Below are 25848 nucleotides of genomic sequence, written 5' to 3'. Positions count from 1 at the left end.
AGAGTAAAAAACTCAATTTCGACACACAAAAGCACTGTATTCAAACCACTCTCACTTGATGTTACCTGGCAGAAAGAGGCATGGCACAATTGGGGTTAAAAGGATGAACAGTTTCTAATTTATTAACACCAGTGAATTATTATTGCAATTACATATGAATATTGTAAGTAAAAGGGGTACGAATGTTACGGAGAAAACCAAGATGAAAAGAGAGAGAGAGGGAGAGAGCAGACTCGAAAACCGGAAAAGCAGGGAAAGAAAGTGACCCTTCCCCACATGTGAACAGATCTTTATACCCCTGGCCTACAGGAAGCTGTCACAGACCAATCAGAACCTGTTGTTTCTGACGTCACGCCCCTGGTGCCTCCCGTCTGGGGAAGACAAAGAGAGTAGGCGGTCCCGACGGCCGACACCTCACACGTTTGGCTCGGGGGAGGGCCGGCAATTTTTGCAATGCCGTTCGACAAAGGGCATGCGAAACGGAGGTGGTGAATCTCCATGCACAACAAAGGCACAGAAATGTCATGGCTCCGCGACGTCCCATCTCACAATGAAATTGATGTTTGGCCAAATTCTTTGAGACCAAAGGGGCCGGCTATTGTCTGTACGTTTCTTTAAGCATCTCAGTTAAGTACAGAAAATGCTGTTGCCTTTATTGAGTGGGAAGTTGGTGTTTTATAGACGTCTAGCGGAACACCAAGCAGATCACTTCATTCTGCTGCGCAGCTTTAAATATGTCTCCATGCACTTGCCGGTGATCAGAAGAGTGGCCATCCCGCTCTCCGCTGCAAGCTTGTTACGATAATCAGATTTTGTCCGTCTGCTTTGATGTACAGGCTACAGTAATGAGTGCACTACTGCAGACTGAGCAGAACAGATCTGTGTTTGAAGGTCCAGCTTTGAGAAGGCAGCGCGTGTTTGTGTGTCTGTTTGCATGTGCATCACAAGTTCATGGTTTCTGCTGTGCATGTGTGTCTTGCTTATGTTTATGTATGTTTGGGGGGGGGGGGTGGTGAAATGTAATGTTTAAATAATCCACAGTACGAAAGTATGTTGTGTGAGGTCTTCACCGTTGGCTCCTGTCATTAAAAAGATGTAAAATGTATTTAATGTTCATTTTCTGGGGTTCTTCAGCAAAAAGGGCAGAGTGCATCTTGCCAAAGATATGATTTTCTGCTCGGGAATCTGATGGTCTGTCTTTTGTTTCAGTGACTCACGCTTCTTGTGGCTCCGTCCCTGGATGAATTGTTCTCACTCGCTGCTATACAATATGTTCTACGGTCCATTTTCATCTGCCTCAGTTCTCACCCGCCAGGCTCATCCACACTGCCACGATCCATTTTACTGCCTGTCTGAGAGCAGTCCCTGTGGTGTAGAGGAAATAGAGAAAAAGTTGCACTCTCTGTTTAATCCAATGCTAATGAGCCTGGACGTCCATTATCTTCTGGCTTCTAACAAGCCAGCCAATTAAATGCCATTACAGAGCAGCAAATAACAAGCTGCACCCAGCAGCCTTGAATCTTCATGTTGTATTCCCCTTTGTTCTAGTACCTATTTTCACTTGTAAAATATTATATATCAAAAATAACATCAAAAAGTTATATAAAAAAAAATCAGAAAATGTAATTGAAAATTATTGACTTTATTGTTAACAACTGTCCATTGCATTGGACAGTCGTTACATAAATCAGATGCTGTGTAAAACCATGACAGTAAAATGCAACCATCCAGTGAGTCTTACCATTGATTTCATCATAATTTTCTTTAAATGTGTTAAATGTGCTATGAACTGGAGGGGGACATAAAATCACACAACAACACCCACTGCTGTGGTTTTTCAATTATCACCTTTAAAATCTAGAACATGGAAGTTAATAGTAGCTCAAACCCAGGTGCGTGTCACGACCGCGAGCTGACGGGGGAGAGAAGCGTAGAGGTGGGCCATGCTGGGAAAGGGGTTTGGCAGTGGCCAAAAACGGGAAATAAAGGGGAATCAACTTAAACAAACCCACAGGCATGTGGCGATTGGCAGAACTCAAAAATACACATTAAACATAAACAGGTCAAGTTCGTGCACAGAGTTCATGAAAATATCGGAGCTCCAGAAGGGGCGGAGTTCCACTCTTTTATCGGCTGTCTGGATTGGGCACAGGTGATAAGACCAGGTGCCGTCAATCCTGACAGTGCGGCTAACCTGAGCTCCTCTACCATAGGAATAGATGGAGCCACACCAGCCACATTTTACATATATTGAAACACGAGTTTCCCTGGTAACTAGTTATTTTTATAATGCTGTAATTAAGTAAAAACTATTTTTTAAGAATATTGATTAATAATTTACAAAAGAAATCAAATGTTTGATCTGAACCATGAAACTATTTTAAAATAGGATAAGTTGTCAATTAGAGAATTAAATTTGAAAGCAATGTTCCCAATACTGGTCCTTGTGGACTAAATCAAATCTAAATATTTGTTGGACAGAAGACAAAATTTTTCATTTCAGTCCTTCACTCATTTTGTCATGTTTTATGCATGCATGTCCATGCAGCATTTGTAGAAAATTCGGCAATCCACACAGTTTTCATTAATGATGCAATAGAGCAATCTGCACTAGACACTGGAGCTGCTGTTGAGTTTCATCATATTTTCAAAAGCCTGTCCGGTCCAACAAGATGTGTTACTCACTGATAAAGAAACGTATCGCGTACATGCTTTTTAACATTGAAAGTGACGTATGTGTGTGTGTATATGTGTGTATGTACATTTGAATTAACCTATTAATAGACCTTAGTGAGTCATTAGTGTGCACGGTGTATTTATTACTGTATGTCAGGTTTGATATAATGCCATTATATTGTAATGTAATGAAACAGAAAATAAAAAGTGTAAAAACTTTGTTAGCTGTCATTCTGCTCGCAGTGAAGTACAAGGAAGAACAATAAGTCTTTGTTCAATAGAAACAAGCCAAATTCACAGTTTTGACAGATTTTTAGGCTGGTTTTAATGACATTCCAGCACACCCACCTTTTTCCTTGCAGGGAAGACCATAAGCACGGCGCCACTTCAATAGGGCAACATCCCCCACCATGCCAAGCAGGACTGGAACGTGGGACATTCTCTGACATGCCTGTCCACCTACTGAAGGACATGGACCTTGGAGGCAAATAGTTCAGCAGGTAGTTACAAGTGATTTCTGGAGTTTGGATGAACATTCATCATTATGAGAATATGGCTCATTGCAATAATTGTTTGCAATATAAGTTTATTCTGTTACAGAATGGAAAAGGATAAAAAAAATGAAGTTCAGGAAAACAGCAATAATCTGCTCATGTTTACTGAGGAAGAAGAAATCTTTTTAGCAGAGGATGATAGAGAGCTGAAGTGTTTAGCATTTCATAATTATCAAGTATTCAAAAGAGGGAGTGAAAATCCTGTAGTTGGAATGTCGGGTTTCATAGTTCTGATAAAAATGCTTCTAAAGCTGACACAGAGTGAGAGACCAGTCAGTTCATCCGGAAACAATTCAACTCCTTGCTTGAACCCTTTTTATTCGCTCATGTTAATAAATCATCTAATAAAATGCTGCTTATGACAATAGTGGGCAAAGCAGTCATGAAGGTTAAGAGGAAATTGATTCATGAAGCATACTTTTCTCTTAAATGTTTTCTTTATTAGAGTTTTTCTTGTAGAAGTTAACAAAGTTTACACTGGTTTGCAGAACCGAACATTTGATGAAAAAGCCGTGTCCTTAGTTTGTAGCATCACCTAGTGGTTACAGAGTGAAGAGGGAATAAGAGAGAAGAATTGAACCCCCCTCTGATTTATCTACAGGTCTGCTGAGTTGAATTAAAAATTGTGAGTGAATACGTTGTGCACGTAATATCTATAAACACAGTATTCTCCTGCAAAATTGAATGGACTTATCCCCTTGGTGCTCAAAAGCCCGTAATGCATATAGCACAACCTGCCACACAACGTGTGCATGTTCTCCTATTCCCCAAGTATCTCATTTTTCTGTGAACCAGTCTCTGTCCCGTGATGAAGTTCTAGGGGCAGTGGTGGCCTAGTGGTTAAGGAAGCAGAAAGTTGCCGGTTCGAATCCCAAGGTGCCACTGAGCAAAGCACCGTCCCCACACACTGCTCCCCGGGTGTCTGTCATGGCTGCCCACTGCTCACCAAGGGTGATGGTTAAAAGCAGAGGACATATTTCATTGTGTCACCGTGTGCTCTGCTGCAGTGTCTCACAATGACAATCACTTCACTTTTGTATGTGGTGTCAGTACATCTGCACAATTATTCACTGTTAAGGGGAGGATTTTAAAGGCCCTTTTCCCGGTTAAATATAGATATTTAAAGATCTTTTTACATCTAGTCAAAAAACTGTTCAGTAAGAATACCTGGCAATCACGTGTCAGCCCCTCTTGCTGGCCGTACGGAATTTTATGTGTTTTATCCGATTTTTAAAAAGCCTTTAGAAAGTGTGAACCCACTGCCATTGTTCTTAAGCAGGTTGTGGCGACTGACAGTGAAACTCCATTCATGCACCTTCGTCAGGGGCAAAGACGACTTTCAAAAAAGGTGAAACCGGATGCTGCAATGCTAATCTGACCACCAGGGGGCGCAGCACGGGTGTGTCTCTCATCAGATTTCAGTAGCCCAGTCCCTCAGCACACATCCATTATGGGAGGCCAGATCACTGCTCTCTATCCCCTGAGAACCAAGTGGCTCTGGCAGCTGCCTTTTGTTCTCCGTGTCAGATTTAAGTTCAGCTTGTGCGCTGTGTCTTCATCATCTGGATCCGACATTAGAGCTGCAGGCGCTGCACAGGGGCCATCCTGGTTTGTTCTTTCCACAGAACCGGTGCTGCCACCCACAACGTGTTCCGCTCATTTAAACTAAAAGGGAAGGGTGGTAGTAGCCTAGTGGGTAACACACTCACCAGAAGACCCAGGTTTACATTTACATTTACAGCATTTATCAGACGACCTTATCCAGAGCGACTTACAGGGACAGTCCCCCCCCCGGAGCAATTTAGGGTTAAGTGTCTTGCTCAGGGACACAAAGGTAGTAAGTGGGATTTGAACCTGGGTCTTCTGGTTCATAGGTGATTGTTTTACCCACTAGGCTACTACAACCCTGGTTCAAACCTCACTTACTACCATTGTGTCCCTGAGCAAGACACTTAACCTTGAGTGTCTCCAGGGGGGACTGTCCCTGTAACTACTGATTGTAAATCGTTCTAGCTAAGGGGCATGGATGGTGGCCTAGAGGTTAAGGAAGCTGCCTTATAATCAAAAGGTTGCCGGTTCGAATCACAATCCACTGAGCAAAGCTCCGTCCCCACACACACGCCTGTCGTGGCTGCCCACTGCTCACTCAGGGTGCTGGGTTAAATGCAGAGGACAAATTTCACTGTGTGCACCGTGTGCTGTGCTGCTGTGTATTACATGTGACAATCTCTTTTCTTCACCAACACCAGCCGCCATCCTGCAACGTGCTCCTGCCCCCTTGTGGCCAAACCCTGCTACCACACGCGAATGATCCATGTTCCATGTTCATTATTTATGGATAATTGTAGAATTTTGTATAATTCTTCCTCTGTCCGGGACGAGGATAATCTACCACTGAAGCACTATTTTTTTGTCGGTTCGAGAGGCATGATGGGGAAGAGAGGACTGTAAATACAGCGTTTGCACGGCGCCACGGCTCCCAGCTGCGGGGTCTGCCACGCGGGGTCTGCGTGGGCGTGTTTACTGCCCGGCCCGGCGTGGCGTGACGTGGAGCGGCGCTGAGTAAGAACCGACAGACGGCTCCGCAGGTTCGAAGGCGCGACATGACCCCGGAGGAACGCAACATGGGAGCGTCAAGGACACCCACTGTGTTCTTCCCACGGAGGAGCTTCGCAAAAGTCTGCAGAAAACGAAGCGAGGGGTCCATTCAGTAAGTGGCGTGTCGTGGAATTCAGCATTTGGGGCGTTTTTTCCCTTTAAAGGGTCTCAGATTATTGATTTCATTAGACAAATAATATTACTGAATATTAGTCCAACTCTTTATGAGAGAGTTGTGACAGAGTTCTGGAGCAAAATTAGCCTGTTACAGAGAAAATGTCCACTTCACATATTTATTAGATCATCTCGAAATTATAGTGAAAGGGACATGAAGGTCTGACTTTTAACCCCCTTAACACTCCATGAATCTAAAAATCCATACCTAATCCATATTCCATACCTTAAATGTACTCAGAATACATTTAGAATACATTAAGTAGTTGTCTGAAGTTGCATACATTAGAATACATTAAGTAGTTGTCTGAAATGCATGTGTAAAAAAGCTGTGTCGCATCATTTGTTTCCTGGTTTCCTTATGCAGTTATTCTGGTTGATGACTTTCTTAATTATTAGTACATATGCATCATTATATGCGCTTGAAAATGGCATCTTGTAAAATATAACACTGACGAAATACTGAATGCTTAGTTTTTGTTGTATTGCGAATTGCATTCTGATAATGAATTCTGTTCAGCAAACAAGCCTACTGGCCAGTGGATCTTAACTGGGCCCAATTTTTAACCTGGCCTAAATCTAACAGAGCTGGCATTTCACATGCCGAGGAAAAGAGGCCCCCTCCGTTCTCCCCCCAAAAAAGGTCAGCACTTTGGACATACATTCCTGGTCACCTCATGTTTGCGAATGTCACGAAGAGCGTTTTCAGATCAACTCTAAACCATTTTGGAATTTCTGTTGCTGGTGATACGGCAACAGTGTCAACAGATATGTTGCAGACTAAGAGGTAACATCTACATTTACGGCGTGTTCGTTAGTGCTTTGTATTCCGTACCTGATCTTCATACCTGTGTGGCTAGACTTAAATTGACATCTGCTGTTCAACAGTGTCACCTAAAAGTGTAAAGCCCAAAATGCAATGTATGGCTCCTGGTATGCCATAGTCTTTGTGTGTATTATTGTGTACAATTTGAAAATTAAAACTATGTTTGCAGTATGTGTTAATAGAAATAGTGCTTTGGGGAGTTAGGTAGGTTATTGTCTCGTTGGGCAATAATCTGCAGAATATTTGAGAGCGCACCATAAAACAAAAGAAAAACAAAGCATTTTTTAAAATAGTCACAGAAGAGATGAAGTTTCAGGGAAATCGAACGCGTGCGGATGTAAAGCCGTTCCAAAGCGATTAGGAGGTGAGCTCTCAACCCCTCCTCCCTGCAGCTCAGGCTCCAGCGGCGGGTCCGTCGAGACTGCGGCTCTCAGACAGGCAGCCCGGCTTCGAGCGTCCAGCGCCCGCTTGGCCCACTTCAGGCGGAGCCCCAGAGACATGGCCGCTTCCACCGAGGGCGGCCTGGCAGCGGAGAACCCTTCCGAGCTGTCCAGTCATATCACAGCGCCCGGCATTCTGAAGATATTCGGCAATGAAATCTGCGAGGGAGCCAACTACAAGAGTGTTCTGGCCACGACCTACTCCTGTGCCAAGGCGCTTCTGAAAGAGGCCCTGGAGAGGTGAGCTCTGCCAGTAACATAATGACCGAAGTCTAAAATGAAGAGCACATGATGCCATTTTTTCATCATTGTAACAATGGAGGTAAACAGTTAGCTTTGCCTCTGCGTTCACTTGAAGCCATGCAAGAATTATGGTATTGGCTAAGATTTTATTAAACAACTAACGAGGATATTTACCCATCAGATGATCTCAGGTTTGAACTCCACTGACTACCTCTGAGCAAGGCACTGAACATTCCAGGAATCATACAATCAGTGAAATATTCCATACCTATAAATGTACTCAGAATACATATTAAGTAGTTGTCTGAAATGCATGTGTAAAAAAGCTGCCTCGTATCATTAGTTTCCTGCTTTCCTGTGCAGTTATTCTGGTTGATGACTTTCTTAATTATGTACATATGCATCATTATATGTGCATGAAAATGCCTTTTTATAAACTACGGACAAAATACTGAATGCAGTTTGAACCCCACTGACTACCTCTGAGCAAGGCACTGAACCTATGTAAATATAATATTAAAAATATATAATATACAGTACTGGCCAAAAGTTTGGACACACCTTCTCATTCAATGAGATTTCTTTATTTTCATGACCATTTACATTGGTAGATTCTCACTGAAGGCATCAAAACTATGAATGAACACATGTGGAGTTATGTAGTTAACAAAAAGTGGAGACCTGGCCTCCACAGTCACCGAACCTGAACCCAATCCAGATGGTTTGGGGTGAGCTGGACCGCAGAGTGAAGGCAAAGGGACCAACAAGTGCTAAACACCTCTGGGAACTCCTTCAAGACTGTTGGAAAACCATTTCAGGTGACGACCTCTTGAAGCTCATCGAGAGAATGCCAAGAGTGTGCAAAGCAGTAATCAGAGCAAAGAAACTAGAATATAAAACATGTTTTCAGTTATTTCACCTTTTTTGTTAAGTACATAACTCCACATGTGTTCATTCATAGTTTTGATGCCTTCAGTGAGAATCTACCAACGTAAATGGTCATGAAAATAAAGAAAACACATTGAATGAGAAGGTGTCTCCAAACGTTTGGTCTGTACTGTATATGTATGTATATATTTATATACATGTATGTGTGTGTGTGTGTGTGTGTGTGTGTGTGTGTGTGTGTGTATTTATTTATTTATTTATTCACTTAGGTACTCCCTCAGCAAGACTGAAGCTGATGATTACGTCCTCTGTGATGTCATTGGCTGTGTTGGGGAGAGCCAGTGGAAGACTGAGTGCCTTCGGGTGGTAGGTGACAATGAGAAACCCCTCCTGCTCCAGTCTCTCTGGAAACCCAAGGAAGGCTATGCCAGGCGCTTTGAGATCCATAGGCGGGCCAGTGTGGAGGAGAAGATCTCCAGAGAGAAGGACACTGTCACTGCAGGTAGAAAGTTCGAGCAAAATGTCACCTCATTTAAAGTTACAGTATGATCTCAGACCAGCATTCATCACATTCATCACATTTTGGGGGGAATAAAATGTGAATGTTAAGGCTGCTGTATCAATTCAATATTGACACAAAATTCCTCTATGGATTATATACAACTATTAATAATATGTACAATAATGATTTTCCTACCATAAAATCTACATATAGTCTTCCACGGATACATGTTATTGCATGATGTTGGTATGTAATTACTGAAAGCCATTTGTTATTGCATTTGAAATGTCAAATTCTGTCACAGGCCTCAACGCCCAGGCACGGAAGCTGCAGAAGACACGTTCGCGAGGCAAGTCGGTGCTGCTGGAGATTGCTACGAGGGAGAGAGGGAGGGCGGATGTGGGGTCTGCCCTTTGGAGGAGCCGCAGCGAGGCAGATGTCACCTCCGATGGACCTGGAGAGAGGGGGAAGGCATGGGGGTCCCATTTGGGAGAGGGGCTAGGAGAAGGGATGGAGAACAAAGCCAGACCCTGTCTCAGCAGCAGGGGGCCGAAGAAATCTTCCACGCAGTTCTCCATTCACCCACCCACAGACTTCCCCTACCTTCTGCTCCTGCTGGGCTATAGCCACAGCCAGGTAGATGAAATCGTACCTTCCTCACATCCCCCTTTTACCTTCAGCTTTCTGTGTCTCTCTCTCAACTGTGCAGACTGGTAACAGCTCTGTGCAATTGATGGTTTTAATCATATAAAAAAAATATATATATATATATAGTGATGTGAAAAAATGTTTGCCAACCTCTCTGATTTCTTACTTTTTCCATGTTAGTCACATTAAATGTTTCAGATCATCAAATAAAATATAATATTATTCAAAGACAAAAAAGGATTTTATTATTATGGGAGGAAAGAAATTCCAAACCTACACGTGACAAAGTGATTGCCCCCTAAGCCTAATAACTGTTTGGCCCACCCTTATTAGCAACAACTGCAATCAAGCGTTTGCAATAAGTAATCTTTGCAGAATTGTTGTATTTAAGCCACATTGGCTGAATTGTAAGGTTTTCAAGGTCATGCCACAGCATCTCGATAGGATTCAGGTCAGGACTTTGACTAGGTCACACCAAAGTCTTCATTCTGTTTTTCTTCAGCCAATCAGAGGTGGACTTGCTGGTGTGTTTTGGATCATTGTCCTGCTGCAGAACCCAAGTCCGTTTCAACTGTAGGTCATAAACAGATGGCCAGATATTCTCCTTCAGGATTTTTTGGTAGTCAGCTGAATTCAAAGTCTTCCAGGACCTGAAGCAGCAGAACAGCCCCAGACCATCACACTACCTCCACCATATTTTACTGTTCATACGATGTTCTTTTTCTGAAATGCGATGTTAATTTTGCACCAGATGTAATGGGGATCATCAATATGTTTTTTGGCAAAATTGAGACAAGCCTTAATGTTCATTTTGCTCAGCAAAATTTTTTGCCTTGGCCATTTTTGTACAGTCTCATTCTTATGGTGGAGTCATGAATCCTGACTTTAACTGAGGCTTTTAAATGTGACGTGTGTATAGACACACACACAATATACACTGCATTAATTGTGTATGTGTTGCACATGTCAGTGACTCGCCTCTTTATTGGATGAGACGATTTTCCTGTATTGTTTTTGTAACAATGGAAAGAGAAAGTTGCAAACTCCCTGTGAAACAACTGTGCCGCGTGCCAAACTATGCAGATGAAAACAGCAGCAGGAAGTGTTGTGTCCAGACTCACGGCCCAACGGGGTGGGCTCACTTCCTGACAGCTTCAGTCTCGCTTTCACACACGGGCACATACATAGTACGTCCGTTTTCCATAGACACAACGCCAAACGTTAATCCTACTGATGTCTGCATTGAGGGACTGCAACTCCTTAGAACACTAATCCTATTCAGTTGAGCCCCAAATTCCTTCGGGCTCTTAGCGTGGCAATAAAAAGAGCCATTGTGCCCAGCAGTCCCGGCACCAACTCAGATCACTGGCAATATCTCACAATTTCTCAGCTCTACACAAATAACCTTCTGAATAACCCAATGTATAATTAATCATATGTTATTAATATTCTCCACTTTTCTTGTTTTAGGACTTTATTATATATCCCATTCATGAAGGACAACATGTGTTTGGATGCCCCACTAGTGCCTTTGACCATGAGGAAGAGGAGAACTTCTTGGTTGACTTCAGCCTCTGGGCTCCAGACATTCTGCCCCAGCACTGTGTGCTGCGTCGCGTGGAGAGCAGCCCAGATCAGGGAATGGAGACTGTGGTCCTGCTGGGACCCTTAGGAAGCGCCCATGTCAAGAGGAATGGAGTCCGCTTGAGCGAGGAGGCCCAGCTGTGGCCTGGAGACCTTGTAGGCCTGGGGGAGCACTACCTGCTCATGTATAAAGACCCCATGGCTTCAGAGGCCCTTTGGCCCTCCAGTCTGGCTCCGCCCCTCTGTAACCTGCGCATACCTGGGTCCAGTGACTGGAAGCTCAGGGCTCCTGGAAAGGTGGCGCCGAGCCTGAGAGACACTGAAGGCAGAGAACTCACCTTGGTCTTCAGTCCTGAGGAGGAGCAGGGTGTCCTCAAGGAGATTTTCTCAGCAGCAGAGCAGAATGGCACAGTCCACAGTCTCACTACCAGCCTCGCGCTGGGCTTGTGCCTCCAGCAGTACAGTCGCCAATCAAACCCCGACAACCTCCGCCGACTCCTGCTGCTTATTGCCCAGGAGGTGCAGACAGCCACATGGGTAAACTTCTGTACCGTGCTTTCATTATACGACTGTTCCTGTTGTTCCTTCCGATTTCTGTATAACTCGTACTATCACAGGTTTTCTGCTTTTCCACAGGAAAGTGCCAAGAATCTCACCGCAGTTCAGCCTGAGATGTGAGAGTTGTCGTTTCTCCAAATCGTTGTCTGTGACATTGCGCTGTGACATTGCGCTGTGACCTGACTCAGGGTTGACGTGTGTGACTTTACTGTCCCAGTGTCAGTCAAGATGATGGAGAGGAGCGTCCAGAGAAGAGGCAGCCCATGGCCATAGACGAGCTGATTGTGCTTCTGCGTCCACTGGCGATCTGGATGGCCAACGCACTGGAGCTCCTTCACTTCATCCAGCTGGAGCTGCCACTGCTTCTGCAAGAGAGTCCGCCACAGGGCGAAGAAGAGGATGACCACGAAGAACAAATAGGTCATTTTTTTTCATGTCCCCTTGTATTATGACAGATTAGCATGTGGTATCTTTCTTCTGCTCAGTACTTGTGACAGGCACGGCTCTAATGTTCCTTCTGACCACAGCCCAGCTCGAAATGCACTTAGATGCAGTACGTTCAGCCAGTGAGAAGGCCATGACCGTCCTGGAAGAGGTCATTATGTTTACATTCCAGCAGTGTGTATTCTACCTCACCAAGGTCAGTGTTTTTTACACACCTGCTACACATGGCACCCGTATGCACTAGAGATCACACAGTTCGAGCTTGAAAGGTCCCACTTTTAAAGCGAATGCAAAAGGAGAACCATTTCAGACAGCTATGAATACGAAAGAAGTATAAAAAAAAAAACAAGCAGCTTCAGCATAACAGTAGCACTGTGTCTTTTCATGCTGATAAAAACGGTCAGGCCTTGACGGATGGAAACGCTGATTCTCCATGACAGAATCTCTGGTGGAGATAGGCCACAGGTTATGTAGATTGTGTGATGGTTTGGCATCTGTTTCCTGCAGAGGAAGGAAGTGGTGTGGTCAGAGATGGAGTGAGACATTTCCAATGGAAACATTCACAGCCACTGCTAACTGGGGTCCGCATCAGTGGACAGTAGCTGGTTTGATTCCTGTTGACCATGTAATGACTGCAGTAAAAAAGGTCTTTTGTGCAAGTGTAGTGTTATGACAGTGGTCCCTAGGGGTCCTACATGCAATAGGACATGTGATGGCAATAAAAATGTGCTTTTTAACATGTAAAAACCAGGAGCCCTACAAATAAAACATTGAAAGGCATTGTTTTCATGCCATCGTATCTGGCAGTGACGGATGCATCTGCTGGGAAAAATTATGGTGTTTGGTTGGTTCTTGATTCCCAGTGGAGGCAATGTACACACAGACACTGATCACCCAGATGGGTCTCTGCACTACAATAATAAAAGAGCTGAAAGTGCTGAAAGATATCCTGGAACTGTGTTACAGTAACTTACAGCATTACTGCGAGTGTGGGTAACACACTGACCTATGAACCAGAAGACCACAAAGTCACAGGTTCAAACACCACTTACTACTATTGTGTCCCTGAGCAAGACACTTAACCCTGATTGTCTCTAGGGGGACTGTCCCTGTAACTACTGATTGTAAGGCGCTCTGGATAAGGGCATCAGCTTAATGCCATAAATGTAAATGTAATTATATTAAAGCCTTTTTCAGTGCATGTGGGAGCTGCAGGCACGGATTGGGGGTGTAAGCAGCTGTCAGTGATCTCAACAAAGTTGTCATTGTGCTGACCTGGCATGGCAAACATAGAGGCCTTCTAGATGTAGAAGGACATGGGAGTGAGTTAACCAAGTCCGTGCATATGGGGCAAAGGGGGTCATTCTCTGACCCCCCCCCCAACATCTCCTGGGGAAAATATCATGTTTCATTTGTCTGTTAAAGTAGATCCATAACATTGTCAACCTGCACTCACATTCGCGCTGTCCAAGAAGATTTCAGTGGAGGTAAATGGCTGGATCTTTTCTGGATGTTACAGTCATGGGTTCTTCAGGTCATTTAGATGGTCTGGTGAGATGGTCTGAAAGTGAAGACACTCCGGAGTATCTAACAAAGATTTCCTTGCCACGTTCAGTGTGATAGGAGCTCTGACCTCAAAATCCATGCACTATTTGATGTTGGCAACCACAGCACACCAATGGCAAAAATGCAACAACAACGATTATACAGAATAAGGCCGCTCAACTACCACAGATCTTTTCCGGACACCCGATGTCCCCGAACAGCAGCATGCGTAACATCCTCAGAGGTGTCAAAGGTGCCAGCGACTCCAGACTCCTCTGCATTCCATGATGCCAACTCTGTTCAGAGCAAATTTCAAATGATCTGTGCCTGCATTCTCTTAAGACTCATTTTATGGCACAGAATGTTGCCCTGAAATTCATTGTAGGTCTGTCTGTCTCTTCTAGACTCTGTACCATCTGCTCTCTGGCATGTTGGACAGTCACCCATTCTGTGAAAATGGCCACCTGCAGGTTCCAGAAGAGGTGAACCGCCTCCTCACTGTTTTCAAGAGGACCATGGAATTCCTTGGGGACTCCCAAGTGCACTGGGAATTCACCTCTCAGCTGTTTTCCTACCTATTTTTCTTTGTAAATGCCCTGCTGTTCAACATGCTTATGGAAAAAGGTATGTAAAACGCGGGGAAATTGCTTCTGTCTGTGAAGGTCATCTCTTAATAATGACCTTTTTCTCTGTATCTCTACAAGGTTCTGGGGGTGGCTATTACCAGTGGTCTCATGGAGTTCAGATCAGAGCTAATCTAGACACGTTGATGGACTGGATTCATGAAGCTGGTCTGGGAGAGCTGGCATTGGAGTGCCTGAGCAAACTGTCCACGGCAGTCAATTTAATTGCCACACCAAAAGATCATCTGCTGCAGGTCGGCTTCTACTCATAATCTTCATTTGCACTACAAATCAAGAGGTTGTACACACCAACTAAGTTATGGCTCTTGCATTTTTAACATTATGGTACAAAACTGAAGACACAGGACTATGAAATAACATGTGTGGGGTTATGTAATAAAAAAACAGCAAACAAGGCAACATTTGGACATGTGCATCTCTCCAAATCAGGGAGCCTTTGCTGTGATTGCAGCATTTCATACTCTTGGCTGCTCTTGGTTTCTGACAACGGGGATGGTTTCCAACAGTCCTGAAGGTTTATGTTGAACACTTTCTTATCATTCATTCATGTTAATGAGCATCTCATGTAGAATTCTATCTAATCTTTATATGAGATGGGTGATGCTGTATATACTGATGGTGTATCCCTGTTTCATAGTTAATAACCAGCTGTTTTCTTGCATTGAATTAATAATACCAAATTAGAAAGGTATTCAAGGCAATAAAGGTGACTGGGTCAAGCTTTACTCCATTTACACCTTCTTGATTAGAAGCACTCCCAATAGATTTTTTGTTGTGTTATCAGAGAGAAGGTCGTGACCTCATGAAAAAAAACTATAAAAAAATTGTATACTTCTGCTTCCATTGTACATTGCGTAATTCTTAAAGAGTCTGTCTGTATTGTTTACATCAACCTTTGCATGGCTGCTTATGATGATGACCTTACCTAAGTATGTTACATGGGGCCGTGGTGGCCTAGCGGTTAAGGAAGCGGCCCCGTAATCATAAGGTTGCCACTGAGCAAAGCACCGTCCCCACACACTGCTCCCCGGGCGCCTGTCATGGCTGCCCACTGCTCACCAAGGGTGATGGTTAAAAGCAGAGGACTCCTTTTGTTGTGTCACCGTGTGCAGCGCTGCAGTGTTTCACAATGACGATCACTTCACTTTCAATATTCCTAATTTTTTCCAGTAAATTCCACATGTTGTATACTTCCTCGGGTTATATTAGGTTTTTTATTCACTTTTGCACTGTCTTTAGGAGTGAACAGGGTTACATTTCACAATTCATGTTATATGTGTATGAATGGTCATAGAATTGGTGACTTTACACATGCTCATGTATTTCTCATTCTGTGTCCTTTATGTTGCTGAGCCCCCCGTGTTATATTTGCACGTATGTGTTGCTTGTTCTCACAGGACAGCTGGAGCTCTTTGCGGAAGAGATTCCCCCAGCTGAACCCGGCCCAGTTGCACCATATACTACGTGGGTACAGCCTCAGCAGGACCTGCCCTCCAGCCTGGACTCCTACAGCTGAAGACACCAGCGCTGCCCTCAGGACTGGTCAGGCGTTTAATCCTGTCAGTATTTCATTGGATATATTCGACGGTTCTCATGATGTTCATTCATTTCTCTCCAGTTGACATCCTGGAAAGCTTAGATCACCATCCTCCGCTAATTCTGCCCAGCACTGGTTTTGTTCTGGAGCTGAGGAGGCCTGTTTGCGACCCCATCCTTCTCGCGCAGGTCCAGCTGCTTCAGGAGGTTCTAAACCACCCCACCCCTGTGAACCAGCAGGTGATGCCTCCACCTTCCTTTCTAAAATCCCAGTGTAAAGTGCATCTGTACTGAATTCAACCCAATTTCTGCCAAGCCATGCGCCGCAGTTCCCGTGGAGGCCAAGGTCACCAAGAGAACCCCTCTCCCAATGGCCCAGCTAGAGCTTGGACCAGAACTGGTCTGGCCCTGTCTCACTGACCCTCAAGATGAAACCACTGCGAGTGCTGAGATGAGCTCTGGCGAGAAGGAACATCTTCTCAGCCTACCAGACAGCAGAGGGTACAACGAGCAGACTGACCAACAGACTGAGCGGCATCATGACTACACTTGTACGTGCAGTGATGGTCAGGGGGGCTTTTTTTCACATGAACTGTACACACACTACCAGTCAAAGGTTTGGACGCACCTACTCTGTGGCGGTTATGGAGACTACAATGGAGCCATTTTGAAGAATCTAAAGCATGAAACATATTGAGTCGCCTCTTTTTACATTCATGGCTGCTTTGTTCCCCTGTTGTCATCATTGATGAGATGCTAATTAACATGAGTGAATGATAAGAAAGGGTTCAGCATGAACCTTCAGGACTGGTGGAACCCATCTCCTGCCATCACAGCACAAAGCTCCCTGCTTTGGAGAGACCTAAATGTTCGAGTTTTTTATTACATAACCTCGCATGTGACCTCACATTTCATTTTCAAAAAATGCAAGACTTATAAATGAGAAGGTGCGTCCAGACCTGTGACTGGTGGTGTATTCGGTCAGAATTTCATACTCTGCACTGCAGCCTTTTTACGGATGCTGTACTGCAGGAGGATCGGAAGGAGAATGTGTGTGTTTTTGCACTTCCAGGTAACAACACACCGCCTGAGGAAGAGGAGGGAAGAGATGTTACAGAGCACTTTTCAGTAGATCTGGAGAGGGGACCATGTGGGTTTGGCTTATCGCTTATGGATGGCTCAGTGAGTTCTTAAATACCGAACATCACAGACCATAAACACAATTTGATTTAATGAACAGAATCATCAAAATTGTCCATGCGATTTCCATGCGAGGGTGCCCGTATGGCTCCACACCTCCAAGGTTGTAGGTTCAAACTTGGGCTTAGAATTTTGCATGTGTGGCGTTGGCATGCTCTGCCATGGGCACGGGTTGGCTCTGGGTTCTCTGGTTTCCTGTTGTCACCTACAGTCACACACACTAGGTGAATTGGTGACTATAAATTTGTCCATAGGTGTGAGTGAGTGGTGGATGAACGCTGTGTGTGAGCATGCCCCACACCTGGTGATGTTCTGGTGTGTGTTCTGGAAGTGAGCAGGTGGGTGTCAGATGCCAGAGCATCATGAAGCAGCATTCAGTAATCAGTAATGAATAAAAGTGAAAGTGATTGTGTCAAAATGCAGAACAGCATTTAACCATCACCCTTGGTGAGCAGTGGGCAGCCATGACAGGTGACCAGGGAGCTTTGCTCAGTGGCACCGTGGCAGATCGGCATTCGAACCGGCAACCTTCTGATTACGGGGCCGCTTCCTTAACCGGCAGATTAATTTTATGTGAATTATTAGCTACAATTTTCTCTGCTGTGTTTAGTTGCGATTTTACTGAAAACAAAACAAACAGGAGATAGATGATGCTTGTGCCTTTTTTTTTCTTTAAGGGGAATCAAACACAAATGACTGGAATCTACATAAAGTCCGTCCTCCCAGAATCCCCTGCTGCACAGAGCAGGGGTCTTTTTCCAGGTGACCACATCCTGGAAGTGAATGGGGTCAGTCTGGCAGGGATGGACTGCCACATGTGAGTACAGCCATACAGGTCAAACAGAAGACGGACCCGTGCAAATAATCCAGGCTCTCGTGTGTTTTTTTTTTTTATATATCTTTAATCCACTAATCAGTCGACATTAATGTCTGTCACCATCTAGAATGTGACTCCTCCGATCAGTGGCATATTCCTACTTTAGGGTTATTTGTATCTGTCGGCAGAATAAAGTGAAATCTTTTTTTTTGTCTTAGAGGGAAAGAGGTCATCCAGGGGTCAGGAGACAGGGTGAAGCTGCTTGTCACCAGGACAACATGGGGGCAAATTACTGAAGATAGCAGCTTGTGACAAACTCCAAAATGACTACAGTGATTGCCTGCACTTATTTTATATGTATGCATAATTTGTTTTACTTCAAAATCTGAATTGTGTTTTCAAATGCATTGCTCCCCGGATGTCAGTATTACTTTTTGGACTCAAGGTTTAAAAATCTGAATCCTCTTTGGGAGAGGAGTTTTGCATATGTGTTTATGTACAATTCATTAAAATAAAGTCTGATTTGTGTTTAAAATGAATCTGATCTTTTTTTTAGTATGACTTAAACATAACACCTCATAGGGCAGTGTTGTGGTCATTCAATATCAAATGAAATGTGCCCAATTATATTTGAAATTAATTTCCTGATGGGATTTTTTTAAGTGGCCAATATTGATTTGTTAGTGCACGTGCCCTCCACAATCTTGTCTGAGTAAAAAGCTGAGTAATTGGATCATGCTTCCATACTTATAATAATACATTATTAGGCAAATGCATGTATATAGAAAATAAATTGATTACAGTAGATTAATTATATCATCAAATATGGAGTCCTTCTGGGTGAGCCAGTCAACCCGTATATTCGACACAATGCGGATTTTTTATTTCTAATCTGGAAATGGCAATTATTGGTTGGTCCTGCTTTCAAAACCTTTGAGCAACACTGACCTTTTTATTCACTCTTTGCTAAAAATGGAGAAAAAAATATATTTAGTAGAGCCTTCTTCAAACCGAAGCAGACAAACCACTGAAGATGCTACAGTGACGGCAACAACACAGTCCGGCGGAGGGAGCAAAATAAAAAAAAACCTCCCGGTCCAGCAGGTGGCGGTAACGCGTCTCCAGGCCTCGACTCACGCGAGAACAAATCCACGAAGGAGAACGCCGGACCAAAACAACAAAGCGGGCGGCTTCGGGTCCGACGGCGCGGTACTACGCGGCGTTAGTAGCGGAGGGCGTGTCGGGTTCGTCCTCCACTGGATGCCGCTCCGGTGCGATAATCGATAGGTGGTCCAATATGACGCCGGATAGCCGCGCGTCGCGGTCGCTTTAAAGTCCCCCACTTGTCCCGTCCTCGCCATGCCAGGAATAGTCGCGTTCGGGCGACGCTGGGGCATCGCCAGCGACGACCTCGTGTTCCCTGGAGCCTTCGAGCTGCTCATCCGCGTGCTGTGGTGCGTATGGGGAGGAAGCCGGTCCCGTTTGTTCGTGAGTCCGTGCGACGGTGACACATTTTTTTTTCCTGGTTTTAGGTGGATTGGGACCCTGGCGCTGTACATCATCCACAAGGGTCACTTCGAGTGTCCCGGCGGGGCAGTGCTGCACCGGTACCTGGTGGTTCTGTTGGTCCTGCTGGGCGTCATCATATTGTCGCTGTGCGCCATCGTTTATGTCAGTGCTCAGGGTAAGTGCTGCCCCTCGCCACCCAGACGCAGGGCATCCGCTGGCATCAGTCGCTTCAGTGTGTTGCTCTTGTGCGTAAGGGACCATCATGAACTCCGGGCCACGCCGCTCGGTGCCTGCTCTGGTGTACCTCCGGGCCCTGCTCTACGTGCCGGAGTTCGTGTTGGCCTGCCTCGGCGCCGTGTGGGTTAATGAAGAGAGCGGGGGCTGTGACAGGGCGGCCGTTGCCGCCGTCCTCGGAGCCGTCATTTCCAGGTCAGTGGGAATTTTGTGTCATTTATGGAACACCGTTGCCGGTTTATATCATTTTTAATTTATTATTATTTTTTTTAAATCTCTCCTTTGCAGCTGGATCATCTTCATCTCCATGGCCATAGGGGTGGTGGTCGTGTTCGACCCGCTTGGCAGCCAGCGTCAAGGTGCGACTGTGGGGACCGGGCGTGTCCTGCGTGACATGGAGAGCAGCGAGTCTGAGCAGTTCCTGCAGAGGGCACGCTCCCTGGCAGCGCGGGTGTGGGAGTGTCGGCTCCGCCTCCTCTGCTGCTGCCTGCCGCCCGATGACAACCACCGAGCCGCCTTCAGCAACATCGGCCAGCTCTTCAGCAGTTTCTTCTCGGTCTGCACCAATGCAGCAGCAGCCATGTCATTTACTCATAACTTATAACAAAGTAACAGGAACTATACGAACATGGGGGCTTTGTGTGTGGTGGCTTTTAGGACACTGATCTGGTGGTTAGTGACATTGCGGCGGGACTCGCCCTACTCCACCAGGAGCAGGACAAGATGGAGCAAACCCGCACCCCAGAGGAGGTCCAAACCGACATCAACTATTCTACAGTGAGTAGAGGACACATGTTAACATCACATTTTTAGATGGCCCCATTGCTCACCCTGACTGATAACCGTGGTCTGCTGTTTACATTGATAGAAGCTAGAATGACAGGAATTTGAAGTACAAACGGATCTATTGTAAATTAATGTACATTTGCAGAAATGCAGTGTCATTTAATAATTCCATCTAGTGTGGCTTCTGGGTCTTTTGTCCCTTTCTCCTTAAACTACATCTCAGTATACGTTTGTAATATAAATGTATGTGTGTGTATGTATGTACAGTACAGGCCAAACGTTTGGACACCTTCTCATTCAGTGTGTTTATTTTAATGACCATTTTCATTGGTAGATTCTCACTGAAGGCATCAAAACTATGAATGAACACATGTAGATTTATGTACTTAATAAAAAGTGGAGACCTGGCCTGCACAGTCACCAGTACTGTGGGTAAGCTGGACCGCAGAGTGAAGGCAAAGGGGCCAACAAGTGCTAAACATCTCTGGGAACTCCTTCAAGACTGTTGGAAAACCATTTCAGGTGACGACCTCTTGAAGCTCATCGAGAGAATGCCAAGAGTGTGCAAAGCAGTAATCAGAGCAAAGGGTGGATATTTTGAAGAAACTAGAATATAAAACATGTTTTCAGTTATTTCACCACTTTTTGTTAAGAACGTAACTCCACTTGTGTTCATTCATAGTTTTGATGCCTTCAGTGAGAATCTACCAATGAAAATGGTCATGAAAATAAAGAAAACACATTGAATGAGAAGATATCCAAACATTTAGCCTGTACTGTGTGTGTATATATTTATATACACACACATATATGTATGTGTGTATAAAACACATCTGTGCTTTAATACATGCTACTGCTTTCTGTGTAACAGCTGCTGGGCATTTGTCTTTAATGTACCCCAGCTTTACTGTGCTCTGGGTAAAACCTGCTTGTGTGTTATTGTTGTGAACAGGACGATCTGGATGTGGCGCTGGAGAGTGCCACCCACTGGATGCGGTTTGCTGAAGCGGCTTATGGGTGGCCCTTGTACGTGTACTCCCACCCATTCACTGGGCCGTGCCGACTCACTGCTGACTGGTATGTGCAACACCACACCCACTGTCTTAGGATGCAGTAAGCACAGGATGTACCCAATCTGCTGCAGGGAGACATTTACACCAACCAGCCACAAAACCCAGTCACAGTGCAGTGATCTTTACATGCGGTGGATATAAAAATGGCTCAGGAAGCACAGCTGGTAATGGGGCTCCGAGGTTTTACTGCACAGGGCTGCACAAGCATAGAAATATCTTTCTTTTAAGATATTTCCAGAAACGTCTCAGTGAGATGAAGCAATAATATCCATGCCTTGTATGACATCAGTCAACCTTTGGACTGAGTGAGCTGATCTGCTGTTCCAGCTGTGGCAGCCGGGGGGAGCAGTATGATATGGTGGGAGGGGAGAACATGGGTTGCCACTTCACCTCCATCCTCCAGACCACTGGCCTGCAGTACAGAGACTTCATCCACATCAGCTATCACAACCAGGTAACAATGTTTTCATTCACACACATTCATTTAACCTCTGCTACTCATTATTTTATATAGATAAACCATACTACCATTGTGTCCCTGAGCAAGACACTTAACCCATGTCTCTAAAATTACTGATTGGGTTCACATTGTAAGTCGCTCTGGATAAGGGCATCTGCCAAATGCCTTAAATGTAAATTTAACCAAAAACTTATTTCACTTAAAATTTTTTTTTTTTTTTTAAGATATATGAGATCCCATTTTATATTGCTCTGGATCATAAGAAGGAGGCCGTGCTGGTGGCTGTGAGAGGCACCCTGTCACTGAAGGTAATCCTTTAGGCTCTAACAAGGGTCAGAAATGCCCACACATAAATCGTATTCATCTTATGTTGTTCAACTGACTGTATGTGCACAGGATGTGTTAACAGACCTGTCTGCTGAGTGTGAGAATCTTCCCATTGAGGGGGTGTCAGGTGCCTGCTACGCCCACAAGGTGTGTCTCTTTTGTTGTTGATTCAAACATGTGGAAAGTGTGGCCTTCACTGTATCACTACTATTACTTCATCACCAAAAACCTGACAAACTCAAGAACAATACACTTCCAACCTTATGCACCTGATAACATACTGACCATTTTGCATCCTACATGTTTTACTCTTCTCTTATAGAGATCTCTGCAGTATTTTAGTTTTAGTTAGTATGGTTAAGTTTAGTGTGTGTGTGTGTGTGTGTATGTATGTATGTATATATATATATATATATATATATATATATATATTATTTTATGAATGTGTCAAACATTATTTCAATACACTGTATACTGTGTATATGTCCTTTAACCAGCATCCTCTGTCCCCCAGGGCATGTGTCAGGCTGCTGGCTACCTCTACAGAAGGCTGGTTAATGATGGGATTTTGAGTCAGGCCTTCTCCATCGCACCTGTAAGGTTGATGTTCTGCTGTTTGTGTCTGGTTATCTGTCCCGTGATGGTGTTTTCTGAACCTTCGTCTGTTTCTGTACACTGTGAGAGGTTTAGTTTGGGTTCTGTGTGTTCTTCTGCAGGAGTATAGGCTGGTGATCGTCGGGCACAGTCTGGGTGCCGGCACTGCGTCGCTGCTGGCCGCCCTGCTGCGCAGCACCTACCCGACGCTGCAGTGCTATGCGTTCTCACCACCAGGGGGCCTTATGAGGTAAAGGAATGATCGTCTTCCTGCTAAGCGTCTCTCCGCCGGTCGCCGCTCATGATGACCTGTTTTCATGTGTCTGCAGTAAAGCACTGGCGGAGTACTCCAGGCAGTTTGTGGTGTCTGTGGTGCTGGGGAAGGACCTGGTTCCCAGGTGAGGGGGGGGCTTGGTTTTCCTTAATTGAAATATGCTTCATTATGTTGTGCCGTATGACTCAGTTACAGTATAGTGATAATGGGGATCATTTATTAATAGATGTAAATTTTGTTTGAAGAAAAGAGCTGTAAACATTAATAACAGCAGTAAAAATTTTACCTACAGTTACTGGGGTACATTTTAAAATGTGTCTATCACAGGTGTGTTGTAATGTGTGCATGAGTTAGATTTCATCCCAGATTTATGTTAATTATGTAAATGTGCATTTAATGTTATACAATAAAAGTGTAGAATGCTGATATAATTTATGAATTAATGTTTATGAATTAACTAATAAATTGAATTTGATTATTTCCCTCTGTTGATAGACTAAGTATACCAAACATGGAAGACCTGAAACGGAGGATACTAAAGATAGTTTCAAACTGCAATAAACCCAAGGTAACGGACATCATAGAAGAATGCTAGCGCATCTGAGAATGTGTTTCATATCCCATGATAGACCAAGGAGCTCTGGATTCTCTGATTGAGTTAAAAATGAAGACAGAACTATTTAAATGCCAGAAAAAGTTATTAGAACCGGAACGCCTGTTAATTAATAAGAATTTAATAGAGCTGTGCTGTATTCTGAAATGGAAGTTCTAAAATCAGACTCCACAAAGAAATGAAAATGCTTGTAATGCTTTTTTTAAAAAAAATATCTATTAACGTTATTTCTTTTCCTGTCTCGACTGGTGCTTCCAGTACCGGATCTTGCTGCAGGGCTGCTGGTATGAGATGTTTGGGGGTGTGCCAGATGACTCTCCAACTGAGCTGGATATCCCGCGTGAGGAAGAGCTGAGCCGGCCGCTGCTCGGCGGGGACAGCCTGCTACATCATTCCCCCTCCTATCACAGTCTGACCTCTGACCCTGACTTTTCACCATCACCCACACATCAGACACATTTGCCACTTTACCTGCCTGGCAGGATCATCTACATCACAGAGGACGGACCACCTCGGAGGTGAGCTACAGACACGTTCACATGACATGGATAAAGGCTGAGAATGGTAGGAGCCTAGTGCTTAACACACTCGCTTATGAACCAGACAACCCCACTTACTAATATTGTGTCCCTGAGCAAGACACTTTAACCCTGAGTGTTTCCACGGGGACTGTCCCTGTCATTACGGATTGTAAGTCTGTCTACATAAATGTAAAAGACACCTTCCCTTGTTTGAACAGGTCCTGTTGGTCCCAGGCGAGCTACCGCTCGGAGTGGGCTAATGAGATGGCGTTCCGAAGTGTTCTGATCAGCCCACGGATGCTGGCGGACCACATGCCAGATGTGGTGCATAGGGCACTGCAGGGCCTGGAAAGAGAGACACAGAACCCCCTCTGCCCAAGTGCTCAGAGCAACAGTCACCTCAATGTCATCTGATAACAATGAGTCTTAATGAACTCTGACCTGTCAGCGGCTTCCATGTCACCTGTGTGTAAATGTTCTGTCACTTCGGCAGCAACAGACTGGAAAAAAAACGACACAACAAATATTTTTTGTAAGAATTTGTAATCATGTTATGCTCCATTATTACCATTCAGTCCTTTTTTTTTAAGGTTTGCGTGTTATAATGGACCATAGGGGTCATGGTTGGTCTAGTCTGTGTGGTATATATGTGTGTGTGTGTGTGTGTGTATATATGAATATGAGAATCAGGGCCTTCATTTTCCTGTGTTTTCATTCTGGATGGTTGAGTGTGCAGTAAGATGCATGGCTTTTTTCAGGAGCAAAGTAATTTATCAACTAATTTAACCACAGCATGCAGTTTACAGATGAAGACGTGTCACCATTGATTTTTTGCCACAGCCATTAAATTTACATTATAACCGTGGTGTGCATGTGTACTGTGCATCTGTGTAGTGTGTGTTCATGAGTATACACAAACCATTCAAGCTCATTAAAAATTCCTACCTATTATAGAGTAGGTTTCTTAATTAGGATCAGGTATTCATAAACAGGCATGTGGAATAGAAATATCAGGTGAATCTCCAGGATTGGGAATTCAGCCCCTGACTTTACATGTGATCTAAAAGAAATTCCGGTTCAGTAGAGCTGGTCACCTTCTTTCATCACACCTTGGTCCAGTTCTGATGATGATATCTCCATTTACTCACCACTTCCAGTGGTGGACGGTAACTCATATAAACATTACACAAAAGTTCCCTTTCTGCTTATAAATTGATTAAAAAAAAAAAAACATAACTGTAATTCTTCTGAATTGAAAGTGAAATGATTGTCATTGTGAAACCCACCACCTTGGTGGGCAGCCAGACAGGCGCCCGGGGAGCATTGAGTGGGGACGGTGCTTTGCTCAGTGGCACCTCGGTGGCTCTGGATTCGGGGATCTTCTGATTATGGGTCCGCTTCCTTACCTGCGGGGCCACCACTGCCCCTTTATTTAAAAAAAAATTTATAGTCACTGGACTGGCTAGTTCGTGTTTATTTATGGTTCCTTTTCACTTTTACCTTCAGAGTCTCTATTTTCAACTCGTCAACATTTCTTCTATGGAAGAATATATTGATCATTTTAGTCTTAATTTAGTCTT

The 25848-nt window shown here is 44.4% G+C and overlaps 2 protein-coding genes across 5 annotated transcripts; both read left to right on the top strand.

The window, feature by feature from the left end:
• Positions 1 to 5657: 5657 nt before the first annotated feature.
• On the top strand, positions 5658 to 18309 carry LOC114795827 (ras-associating and dilute domain-containing protein-like). 4 transcript variants are annotated; one of them, XR_003750554.1, is made up of 16 exons: positions 5658 to 5940; positions 7221 to 7508; positions 8669 to 8901; positions 9206 to 9537; positions 11020 to 11670; positions 11770 to 11807; positions 11909 to 12111; positions 12219 to 12331; positions 14085 to 14304; positions 14385 to 14557; positions 15722 to 15866; positions 15943 to 16100; positions 16177 to 16411; positions 16933 to 17010; positions 17738 to 17877; positions 18096 to 18228. XR_003750554.1 is itself a non-coding variant. In XM_028989496.1 (16 exons), the coding sequence occupies exons 1-16, from the start codon at positions 5834 to 5836 to the stop codon at positions 18187 to 18189; spliced, it is 3240 nt and encodes a 1079-aa protein (XP_028845329.1). In that variant the 5' UTR covers positions 5658 to 5833; the 3' UTR covers positions 18190 to 18309. The 4 variants fall into 4 exon arrangements, 3 of the variants coding, with proteins under 3 accessions (XP_028845329.1, XP_028845328.1, XP_028845330.1); XM_028989496.1 differs by having other exon boundaries at positions 16933 to 17042; positions 18096 to 18309; XM_028989495.1 differs by having other exon boundaries at positions 16177 to 16426; positions 16933 to 17042; positions 18096 to 18309.
• A 712-nt stretch (positions 18310 to 19021) lies between these two features.
• daglb (diacylglycerol lipase, beta) lies at positions 19022 to 25133 on the top strand. The gene is made up of 15 exons (XM_028989523.1): positions 19022 to 19331; positions 19410 to 19561; positions 19641 to 19815; positions 19909 to 20176; positions 20278 to 20397; positions 21359 to 21483; positions 21807 to 21933; positions 22164 to 22247; positions 22336 to 22413; positions 22781 to 22861; positions 22983 to 23110; positions 23190 to 23258; positions 23630 to 23702; positions 24006 to 24265; positions 24487 to 25133. Exons 1-15 carry the CDS (start codon positions 19237 to 19239, stop codon positions 24680 to 24682), a joined length of 2031 nt encoding a protein of 676 aa, XP_028845356.1. The 5' UTR covers positions 19022 to 19236; the 3' UTR covers positions 24683 to 25133.
• Positions 25134 to 25848: the final 715 nt, after the last annotated feature.

This window comes from Denticeps clupeoides, chromosome 8 (assembly GCF_900700375.1).
Source record: "Denticeps clupeoides chromosome 8, fDenClu1.1, whole genome shotgun sequence".
Taxonomy (NCBI): domain Eukaryota; kingdom Metazoa; phylum Chordata; class Actinopteri; order Clupeiformes; family Denticipitidae; genus Denticeps; species Denticeps clupeoides.
The sequence above is the reverse complement of the archived record's forward strand: the minus strand, read 5'-3'. Positions and strand labels throughout refer to the sequence as shown.

Coding starts and splice junctions, on each gene's coding strand:
- daglb (XM_028989523.1), top strand. CDS start 19,237: ATGCCAGGAATAGTCGCGTTCGGGCGACGCTGGGGCATCGCCAGCGAC. Junction 19,332..19,409: donor CTGCTCATCCGCGTGCTGTG/GTGCGTATGGGG, acceptor TCCTGGTTTTAG/GTGGATTGGGACCCTGGCGC. Junction 19,816..19,908: donor CTCGGAGCCGTCATTTCCAG/GTCAGTGGGAAT, acceptor TCTCCTTTGCAG/CTGGATCATCTTCATCTCCA.
- LOC114795827 (XM_028989495.1), top strand. CDS start 5,834: ATGACCCCGGAGGAACGCAACATGGGAGCGTCAAGGACACCCACTGTG. Junction 8,902..9,205: donor GAAGGACACTGTCACTGCAG/GTAGAAAGTTCG, acceptor ATTCTGTCACAG/GCCTCAACGCCCAGGCACGG. Junction 14,558..15,721: donor CAAAAGATCATCTGCTGCAG/GTCGGCTTCTAC, acceptor TTGTTCTCACAG/GACAGCTGGAGCTCTTTGCG.